This window comes from Akebia trifoliata, chromosome 16, assembly GCF_017979445.1.
Source record: "Akebia trifoliata isolate Shusen 1 chromosome 16, ASM1797944v1, whole genome shotgun sequence".
Classification (NCBI taxonomy): domain Eukaryota; kingdom Viridiplantae; phylum Streptophyta; class Magnoliopsida; order Ranunculales; family Lardizabalaceae; genus Akebia; species Akebia trifoliata.
The window spans coordinates 19,288,243-19,299,812 of NC_141390.1; the positions used below are offsets into that span (position 1 = coordinate 19,288,243).

At 34.6% G+C, this 11,570-nt stretch overlaps 1 protein-coding gene across 6 annotated transcripts; it reads right to left on the reverse strand.

Moving 5' to 3' along the window:
• Positions 1-4,730: 4,730 nt before the first annotated feature.
• Positions 4,731-8,101, reverse strand: LOC147382733 (ribonuclease H2 subunit A-like). 6 transcript variants are annotated; one of them, XR_015173225.1, is made up of 7 exons: positions 7,990-8,101; positions 7,831-7,902; positions 6,255-6,291; positions 5,785-5,916; positions 5,637-5,677; positions 5,477-5,548; positions 4,731-5,095 (listed from the first exon to the last, which is right to left on the reverse strand). XR_015173225.1 is itself a non-coding variant. In XM_086427141.1 (5 exons), exons 1-4 carry the CDS (start codon positions 8,027-8,029, stop codon positions 5,790-5,792), a joined length of 276 nt encoding a protein of 91 aa, XP_086283267.1. In that variant the 5' UTR covers positions 8,030-8,101; the 3' UTR covers positions 4,731-5,095; positions 5,785-5,789. The 6 variants fall into 6 exon arrangements, 1 of the variants encoding a protein (XP_086283267.1); XR_015173227.1 differs by lacking the exons at positions 5,477-5,548; positions 5,637-5,677 and adding an exon at positions 7,217-7,316 and having other exon boundaries at positions 5,785-6,291; XM_086427141.1 differs by lacking the exons at positions 5,477-5,548; positions 5,637-5,677.
• Between the last annotated feature and the right edge of the window lie 3,469 nt (positions 8,102-11,570).

The following is an 11,570-nucleotide window of genomic DNA, read 5'->3' on the forward strand; positions in this document are numbered from 1 at the left end:
AGATTTAGTTGAACAATTGGCGAGAAGAAATTAGAAAATACTACTATGAAGAATCACATTTTGCAACCTTTTCATATATTTCTTTTTAGTTTTTCTCACACAAGTTGTATCCCCTCGATGCATTAATAACACCAATTTCACCATTGTTGCTAGAGTTCTTCCAAGTAGAGACATATGCTTGGAAAGTTTAATGGTAGTCCAATTGTATTAAGGACTTGATAATTTTTACCAAGAGATTGTAGCCTGGAAATAAGCAAGACAAAGAGGTATCGATCCAACAAATCCAGTGCTTGGACCATTTTGGCTCCTTAAACTATGGTCATATCTGCACTTCCAACCCATTGTGATGTAGAACATCTACAACTCTGAGTAGTTTTTTAATTGTATTAGGTTTTATTTATACTTCTAATTCTAGTAGTATTTCTATTTCATAGTTATGTTAGGAGTACAATTCCTTATTAGTTTCTAATTTGTTTGAAATTTGTTCTTATTATTTAGACTATAATTAGAAGTGTCCAATTTGAGTTCTGATAGGAATAGAAAGTTAATATTATGTTTTAGATATGTTAGGAATATTAATTTTTAATATTTTAGTAGGATTCAAAATTGTTATGATGGAGTTATTTATATAATAAACTCCAAATCCAAAAATTAATAATTAATCAATCATTAATTCAATTATCTTATCATTTTATTACATTTTTAGCTTTATGCGATATTTTCTATCAAGTTATTGTTTGTTTATCAACTGGATTTGTTAATTTAAATTGATTTAAAGTCTTCCATTGAACACAACCCATCGAATCTATTGATTCACACACTTCTGCTACGTCAAGTAGTATCAGAGCTCTTGTTATGATCCATAAAGGATGGTTGGTGAAGGTGATTTTATCACAAAATTTTATATAAAAGTTCAATTGAAAGTCAAATTGGAGAAGTTTGAAGAAAGAATCACCAACAAAATTATGGCTATGTTGGAGTCCCGTATTTAAGGCATGGTTCTTAACACCATTGAGAAGGAGAAAAGTAAGAAAACTTTTGGAGATAAAGACCCAAAGGATTTTCACTATCCCTCTTACAATTCCACTCATAATTTAACCCCTAGAAACTCTTTTAGAGAGGCCGAATTCTCTCAAAACCAAAACCTTACTCATAATTTTGGTTTTGCCCAAACCGCACCACTCCCCACATCTTATACCACCCTCCCTCAACCTTCTAACTATACCGTACCACTCCTATACCTTCAAAATAATATCCCTCACCCTCCAACAACTATATAGCTACTCCCACAAAATGTTTCTACTAATCCTAATCCTCCAAATACCTTTCAAAATCCATCAAATAACTTCAATGACCCTTCAATGATCATAACAACCCCATATATGAATTACATAAATGAATTGGATATTTATACTACCTCTCCCCCAACTAAACATCTCTATTTTGACCATGAAAGACTTCTCCACAACTGATTTTTAAGATGTTGAACACATGTTCATGCATAATGCACCCCCACATCCTTGCAAAAATAGGCAACAAGAGTAGTCTTTTAACTATAGTTTTAAGGCAGATATTCCTTCAATAAGCTATTGCATATTAAGGACTTTCTTAATTGGATCTCCAATGTTGAACGATTCTTTGAGTACATGAAAATTTTGGAGGATAAAAAGGTCAAACTTGTGGTTTTTAAGCTAACCAGGACAGTTTCCTCTTGTTCGGACCATCTCCAGCGAGATCAACTATGTCAAAGCTTTTGACAAATGTAAACATGGTTAGCTATAAAACAATTACTTAAGCAATGATACTTACCACCAAATTACATCCAAATCTTATTCACCAACCTACAAAATTATAGGCAATGGTCCCAAAGTGTACAAGAATATGTTGATGACTTCTCTTGTCTTTTCTCACGGAATGAATTTCAAGAGAATAAAAACCAAACTATTGGGCATTTTATCAATGGGTTGAATAGAAGAATTCAAGAGAAATTGACCACGAATCAATACACAAGTTTGCATGCATTCATAAACAATGTCCTATAAGTAGAATCTTTTATATATGATTCTTGTACTTCTTCCTATACTTATTATACCAACAATCATAGGTCTAACTATCCACAATCTGCCCCAATCTCATCAGCTTTATCCATCCCACAATCAACCCCCTTATGATAACAACAACCATGCTTCCACCTTTCAAACTCCACCTTCACATTCTAAATCCCATCAACCTAATCCCTATGCACACCCAAAGTAAAATAAGTGTTTTAAGTGCAAGAAAATGGGTTATACCTCCGAAGTGTGTCGGAGGACGCACACATTAGTAACCGAGGCTGATTATAAAAATGACGAAGATGACCTTTGTAGATACGTGATTCTGGATTACGAGTACCACATCTACTAAGATTTGGAGTTACCACCATTCATATTGTAAGTGAGTGTGAATGGTCACTCGAAATGTGCATTTTTTGAAATAGTGTCATTTTTGGCGTTTAGTGATTCGATAGATAAGATACCGATCTAACCTTGAGATCGGTATTAAGCACTCTTTTCTCCCCACCAAGTGGTGGTAACCTCAACTTAACTCGGTCGTTTTTGATGAAAAATAAAGTGTCACGTGTAGATAACTTGTACCCTAAGTAGGGATTTATTTTTCACTCGATTATATGATCATCCCATTGAAGGAGATAATCCTTATAAACGCTTAGCCTTGTGAACTACGTGTGCTTTGAAAAGTGTTGGCGATGGTTATGGATCCATTCTCATGAGTTGAGAAGTACCCAAAGACCGGTTGCCTCAAAAAGATTTAAGAGGTTCAAAATCAATTTTCATTTTAAAAATGATTACAACCCCCATACTCTCAACCAAACCGAAGTCCGATCTAACGAAGCTAGGGGAGGGAGAGTATCACATCTTATGTCTTTCTAAAAAAGATTAAAGAGATGAGGGGATAGTAGAAGAGGGATATGGAGAGGGTAGAGAGAGAGAGGGAGGTGTATCCTTTGACCCTACCTTGAAGCTTCAAGGTTTTCTCTTCTTTTTTCCTTTTTTTTTATTCTATCTTCTTGAGTTGAGTCCTTAGTAAAATATGATTATGTATTTTTAGAGTAATCAGAATAGAGAATAGAGATGAGTTGAGAGTGAAAGGGTGTTTTATTAATTTTTCATTAGCTTTTTGTAAGTTGAGAATGAGATGGGTTTTATAAGATTTGGAGAGTATTTTTAGGGGTAAAATGGGATGGATTGATAAGAATGAGTAAAATTGTTAGGGGTTTGAGAGAGTGGTATATATAAATTGAAAGGGATAGAGGGGCATTTATATAAGGAGGTTAGATGGATTATTTATAATCCAAGTGGTTTGGATCTTTCAACCCATTTGAGTTGAGTGTTAGGTGGAATGAAATTAATGATGTATGCTTGAGTGAATGGGGTGTGTAAGATGGTGGTTGAGTATTTGGTGAGTTGAGGGGATGGGATTTTAATTAAAATAATGGGTTGTGTAAGAGGGTAATTAATTAAATTTTTGAAAAAGTAAAGGAGATGGTGACATGTGTCAAGATGTATGGAGATTAGAGATTTAAATGAGTTGATGGGAGAGAAAGAGTGTTTGATTTAAGAGGAGGGGTGTGAGTTTGATGAGAATAGGTTAAGGAGAAGTATAGGTTAGAGGTGTTTGATTTAAGATAATAGGGGTTTATAGGGAATGGTGAGGGTAGGTTAGGAGGAGGTATGAATTGGAGGTGTGGGTAGATGATGTTTAGAGAAAAAGTAATGGGATGGGTAGTAGGATGAGAGAGGTGAGTTGAGGTGGTGACATGTGTCCCACTTTGATGATCATGTTGATTGGTTGTGATGTTGGGTTAGGTTGAGAGTTGGACTTGGGTGATAAGTTGGGCTTGGGTTGGGTTGAGAATTAGTGGGCTAAGGTAGTAAGTTGAATGGGTTTGGGTTGAGTTTAATTGGGTTGTGGTTGGATTGAGAATCAGTGGGCTTAATTGGTAAGGGGTCTTTAGTCCGTGGGCCATGTGGGTAGTGGGTTGAATTGAATTGGGCTTAAGTGGTAAGTTGGGCTTGGGTAGGATAGTTGGGTAGTGGATTGGATAGTAATAGATGATGGATTGATATAAGTTGAGAAGTGTAGAGTAGTGGGGTAAGTTTAGTTCCATGGGCCACGTGGGTAATAAGTTGAACCACTTATTGAAAGAAAAAGAAGGATTTTTGAAGGTTTGGGCTTTAAAGCCAATTCCAATTTTTATGGATTTTTAAGGTATTTTGCATCGAGGGCCCAGTCAAATTTGGGTATTTACAATCTTTATATTGATAATGATGCGGCTATCATATTTGAGGCATATGAGGAGGTCGAAGGTGAACATCCAAGTTATGTTATTTGCAATTTATCCACTACGTGAAAATTTTCAAAATTCGACAGTCCAAAACCGTCGAATTATGGGATCATTTGATAGTTTCGACCGTCGAATTGGGCCTTGTCGAAAAAATATTTGGCGGTTAAAAACATAGATTTAGGGACAGCAGCTATTGGCCGTCACTATAAGGTATTTTATTTTATATATATATATATATATATATTAAGCCTTTAGCTACGTTGGCCGACCGTCGCTATAGGGTATTCTTTTTAAAAAAAATATTAGGTCCTCAAAATAGTGCAGTAGATGAATTCAAAAGGCTAATTTACTAGCAGATCATTACTACCAAAATACTAAACTATCACATACAAAAACCAAACAAAATGCAACACGATATATTGTTCACCAAAAGAAAACATTTACAGGTCTCATGCAAGAGCATAACAAAATCGGTTAGACTGTTTAATTATGGTGAATTAACCCACTGTATTTCTTAGATAATTTACAAAATAAATATATGAATTCTCAAGTTGTGTTTAATAACTTTTGAGTCAAATATACTTGTCAAGAAATTAATCTACAGCTTCATTCATCCAAGTAAATCATCAAAGAAGCTTGATAAGAAAAATATACCACATCATTCCCAATTGTAGACAAGTCAGTAGGTGTGGATGTTGATTGTGGAAATGAGTTTGTCACTTCTTGCAAAGAATTCTGAAGGATTGATTTCAACTGTAATCAAATGGAATATATAATCAGAATTTGCTGAGTTCTTAGCAACTAAGTAATCAGAACCAATAAAGACAATATAAACACCTAGTGAGATCCATGCACATTTTTCCTAGCAGAATAATCAAGAAATATAAAAAAACATAATTGTTGGAAAGAAATCTATCTGAGGTCCTCATTGTTAGTAATTAGACATACATAAAGCACTTAAAAGAATTTTTATTTATTTTTACTTTCCAGCAATGTGGGACAAAACAACATGAATTCCTTCTAATATGTGTGGTAGAATAACATATGCCATTCGAATATAGAAAGGGAAAGCATACATAACATATTATTTTCTACTAAAAAGCTATGGGAGTAAGTAAATTCAAACTAAGTCACCTTGGGTAATTGGTTTAGTTTTTGTTCCTGCAAACAATTTGACATGATCTTACTAAAAAACTTGACCGATTCCTGCATTAACAAGAATTTTCTAAAGTTTCAGCTCTTAGACTTTTATCCTTTGATATAAACATTTAGCCAATGTATCATATTAACTTACTCCCATAACAACTCAATTAATTTATGCTTGGTGACTTAATCCTGTAAAGACAATTTTCCTAAAATTATCGAAAAAAGCCATAACAATTGCACCTTTGAAGAAAAATACAATTTTCAAAACAAATGGATGACACTGAAATTATGCTTACTCCCTCTATGATGGGCTTATTTCCTTTCTTTTTACTGCGTTTCTCGACTTCTTGGAGTAAAGCTTGTGCTTCTTCAAGTTCTCTTCGTATCCTTTGTTCTTCCCTTTGTGAATACTCGTAGGCAAGTCTCTTCTGTTATGCTTCCTCAGTTTTCGGAAAGAAAAAAAAAAGGATAAATCATTTGCAAATCAAAGGAATCATCACTCTGTTCAGAAATCACTAAGAAGAAAAGACCAACAGTGATAATCGTCATCGTATCAATAGCTTCATCTATGCTTCTCTTGGGTTTGGTGATCGGGTGCATTATTTGGAAAATAAGGAGAAAGAAAGAAGGTAAAATCATTCTCAACACTAACAAAAATCTTCTGATATAAAATATGTGATTGTCTGATTGTCTCTAGTGCTATTATATTACATTAAGCATGCTTGTAAGAAGTTACTTTTCATGTCATGGGCTGATCCAAACTGACCTTGTTCTCTGCTTTGATGGTGGTTTGACATTATCACCTGCACTTCCCAAAAAGAAATTAAGGTGTTAGCCTGGTTTTGATATGAATGCCCTGCATTGAAACGTGTCATTCAAGAATAGATCATGTCTTATGCTTTTTCTGTAAAACAATTGTCTAAATCCAATGGTTAGAAATCAGTAATAAAATTACTTATATAATGGCTACAAATAGGCATAAAAAATGTGGCCTTTTATATCTTAGTGGGCCCCAAGAATGTGGCCTTTGAGATGAATCGTAGAGTTATGGATCATGGTAAAGAATGATACTTGCACATTTAATATACTAGAAAATGTAAGTTCTTTAATGTACTAGTTGTGTATCATCTATTACCAATTGCACTCTGTTAGGTTAGAGTTGACATTGATCAATACCAATCTGAAATTTTTGCCATATGTTATAGATCTGATCGGATTAGTGAATTTTTGAACCAAATACGATTCGATTAAAGTTTAGTCAACTCAAAACTAATTGGATCCAACAACAAGACTGAGATTTTTTTCATTATTAAGATATTGGGTTTTGGGGAAGATTTGAGAGAGGAACTAAAAATGGTGTGAGCCATTCCAATCTCCTTAACCATTCCAACACTCTTTCCCTCTTCCCCAACTTGAAATTTCTCCAAAAAACAAGAAAAACAAAAGGTCACTCGTTGCTCAAATGTCGTGGAACGGTCCTCTATCTTCTGTCAAACTAATCCTCCAAGGCAAAAACCTTGAAGTAAGCTTTAATGTGTGTGCTGGCAGCAACATTGCAACAACTAATATGGAAGGATGAGGGTGCAGGTGCAACAACTAATATTTTGACTATAGTGTAGTCTTGTAGCAATGATTTGAAGGTAAACAATGATATTACAGTACCATTGTTTCTATCGAAAAGCACGAGATTTCCTATTTCAGTCATGTTTAGGCCTATAACAGATTTACCAGTTGTGTTTGTAGACCAAACAAAAGTACCATCGACGTCTCGTAAGATCAAATTTCCTTCTTGAGTGAGTTGCAATATTTATACAGCACATTTGATTTTCTACAAAGACGTGTGAAGAGCAGATCAGATCGTATAAACATTTGACCCTAAGTTCTAAAGAGTAATTGAAACAACATAAATGTACATGGAAAGAAATCCCAGAAATGAAAAGAAATATAAAGAAGAAGGGAGTTGGGAACAAATCTGCTAAATCTGACATACTAAAAGAAACAATTTTACAATTGTTCTCAACCCATACCATGTTACCATAAATTCCCGCACCCACCTCGATGGGTTGCACAGCAAGAGACTTTCATGAAACAACATGAGTGCACATAAAGAGGTAATGTATCAGAAAAACATAAATAAAAGCAAGATCTAACAATTTTACCCAATAATTTTCTAATTTCAATCCAACCTATCATATGAATCATAAAAAGTTCAAGAATTTAAAATGCATTCCACTGAATCGATAAGCCATTTTTATAAGATAGATAAAATCACTAAATACCCAAAACCCATATCGAATCAAAGTAGAAGGAGTGAAAGAAAGAAGAAAAGGAAGCCCTTTTACCTGCAAATTTCAAGGAAGAAAGAGTGGTCTGATAGGAGAGAGAGCAATACAAGCATCCATAAACCATGGGACCTGAAACAAGTGAAAAAATCAGAAACACAAACATACATACCTAACTATTAAAGATTGGATCTTGCTCTGTTAATACCTAACTATTACCTAAAACAGGTCCTCTTCCAGCTTCGTCGATGCCCATCATGCATGGCTTATTAGGTATCAGTAAATTTTCCAGATTGAATAAATAAAGATAATTATAATATTACATATAATATGTGGAACACAAACCATCTCCACCATTAAAGGGAGCAAAAATGTATCACTATGAATCATTCAATCGATGCTTCAAAACTAAGATACAATATATGTTCTATTAATTTTTTATTAATAGCTCGATCAAAATCTAGCTTGGACTTGGGCTAAGCCCTTGCACAACCTTGTCAACCAGAGCCATAGATGCCTTTCACTCATATCTCGATGGAAAGCATTTATAGTTCACAAACATCTCCTTGTCAGCAAAGTACAATATGAAATCAATATTTGAAGTCACTACAGCATTATTCAACTTTTAATAATTACTGGTAGGTGTTGGCATGTGCAATGCACCAAGGGTGGATGATTGAAACCCTCCTCCCACACCTCAACGCATGCCACGTACGCCATGATCCCAAGGGAATTTTAAAAGGAGATGTTTTAGGTGAAGACCATAATGCTTTCACATTTTTATATATAATCTTTATTATTATCAAGGTTATTTGAAGTAAAACGAATAAAATTACTTCCCATCCCCTGTGATCACATTTGTTAGATTTTTTCATAGTTGTGCTTTTATTTATGTTCTCAACCCATACCATGTTACTATAAATTCCAGCACCCACCTCGATGGGTTGCACAACAAGAGACTTTCATGAAACAACATGAGTGCAGTTATCACCAAAGGTTAAAAATAAATAAAGCTAATGTTACATACATCAAAACATTAAAACAAACTTTATTGAGGTAATGAATATGAGGATTGAGGGAAGAAATCATTGGGAGCAGATCCTCTATCATGCTTTTTGCCTTTTCGACAATTGAGAGAGCACCACACATATCAAGACAGCAAAATTTCACATTTTAAATGTCCATGTCAAGCAGGGGCGGAGCTAGTAAGGAGTTGGTGGGGGCAATTCCCCCCACAAAACTTTGAGACATCCCTATATTTTCAACTAATTACATGCCCCATTTATCCCCACTCCCTCACCTCTCTCCCCATTTGCTCCTACACCCTCACCTCCCTCCATTCAAGTTCTTCAACTATAACAACTAATCATATTTTGCCCCCACTACAAGAAAATCCTGGCTCTGCTCTTGATGTCAAGCCTTTGATTAGCCAACCCAAAGGAATCTCTTTTTTTTTTTCATTTTATTTTAGATCTAATCAACAACCTGAGTCCTTAGAAGACTGAGTTATTATTATTATTTTTCTACGTGGTGCTCCATCAACCTATATGCATTTGGACCTTTGATAACCCTTACTTACTCAAATTAATCAAATAAACTTTTTTTTTCTAATTTTCTAAAGAAGGGAGGACTGAGGAGTTAATGTAAATAATAGTAAAATTTACAAAGAATGAAGGGGGGCTAATTAATCTCTATGACTAATAATGAACATCTCATGAACCAAAATTCTCAAAATGATTAAGTTCTAATCAACAATTTTAAATGCTATAAATGCTCAATTTCAGTAACAAATAAATGTAAGTTGATTAAGTTCTAATCAATCGAACATATGACCCATTTAGCAATTAAACCGATGGAAGTATTGAGTGTTTCTTATATAGATATTCAATAATTGAGTTGAGAATTGAGATTCAGAGCTGAAGATAAAATCCAGATAAGTTTGAAATTCTAAACAAACATGAGAAGAAAGACTAAAATACCTAAATTTCAACTTATATGATAAGAAATATTGCAAATTTTAAAACTCACTTTAACAAAAATCAAGCACTGATGAGTTTAACAGGCTCAAATTACACAGTCGAGCAAAATAGGGATGGAATTACATCATTAGGAAACAAAATAATAAAGATTTTTAGGGCTTTTTAGGGTTTTTGAGAGAGACGGACTTACATATGAGATTTGGAGTGGTTTGATTGGTGGCATTGATGAGTGAGCTTCAATTCGTAGGGTTTTTACTTGAGCTCTAATTTTTTCTTCAATTTGACCTCTGAGAGACTAAAAATCCATCGACGAAGTGACAATAGCTCGTTTGGTGTTCTCGATCGACCCGAAATGGGAGATTGAGCGATGTGAGTGAGAGTGAGCAATCGCTCGGTGCTCTCGATTGTTCGGTGCTCTCGATCGCTCGGAGTTTTCGAATGTCTGGTTCGATCGAGCCAAATCAAGAGGAAAAAAAATAGAGGGTCTGGTTTAAAATTTCTTTCTGGTTTTCATCTAAAATGCTGAAAAGGAAGTCTGTTAAGAGTTAAGAGTTTAAAGTTTTTTTTTTTTAAAACAATTCGGTGGTTTGTTGGGCTCAGACTGTCGAAATTCGTTGTTGGGCTTAAATTTGGGTTTTGGGCCGGTAAAAGTAAACGTTGGTTTTGGACTGCCGATTTTAACATTATAATAGTAACGAATTTGGGCTTTTTTGACGTTGTGATTGTCAGTACAACTTGTTGATCCTTCAACTTGACATAGTCTTTTTCGAACTACTTGCAAGGTACAAGGCAAGTTGTACAAATTAATTATAGATAGTAAAAGCTCGAAAAATATAATTTCAAACCACATGATTGATGCACTCAAGCTACCCACTACGCAACACCCTACACTTTATATTATAGGTTGGGCGGACGATGAATGCAAGAAGAATGTGACAAGACAATACTTCATTTCTTTTGGTATTGGGCAATATAAATATGAGGTTATTGGTGACATCATCCCAATGCAAACATGTTACATCCTCTTGGGAAGGCCTTAGTATCATGATAATGATGTCACGTACTAGAGAAAAGTCAATATCTATTCTTTCATGTATAATGGTGTCAAAGTAATCTTACATCCTTCCTATGCCAAGCTCAAGGCTTCCTACCTAGTCAAGGAGAAGAGCACATATTTTCTTTCTACCAACATCAATGAGAACTTAAAAAAAGCAAGCCAAGTGTTCACGGTGGTAGTGCAACCTTCCAATCAGGACCGTCCTACTCAAGTTCCTCCTCAAGTGCAACCCCTCATTGAAGAATTTTCATGTGTTCTTCCTTCAGACTTGTTAGATTCATTGCCTCCTATGATAAATATAAATGAAGAGATATCACAAGTACAATACTTGCAAATTGCAGTAAAGAGCTGTGAAAGGCTCTAACCGCAATAGGTAAAAGAATATAATCCCCATGCTTGAATAATGAGACTCATAGTAAAAATTGTAATGGGAAACACAAGCTTGCAATGAACTATAAGAAAACTATTTTAAAAAATTTAGAAATTAGTCAAAAACAACATTTCATTGATTACCTAGGAATATAAAGATCACAGAAGTTTCAGTATCTATCCTCAGAAACCTATATTAAAATTGAAGAATATGGATCAGATAATAACTAGGCAATGCTAGCACTTGGCTTATTACATTTGAAAAGAAGAAATGAGCCAACATGAAAGACACGATGAAAGGATACCTCAAAACTGCTTTGAATCCAAAGCCCTAATAGGTTTTGAAGGTCTCGAAAAGTTAACGATTTTTTAAAGTCAAGTTTGAAAATAGTTAC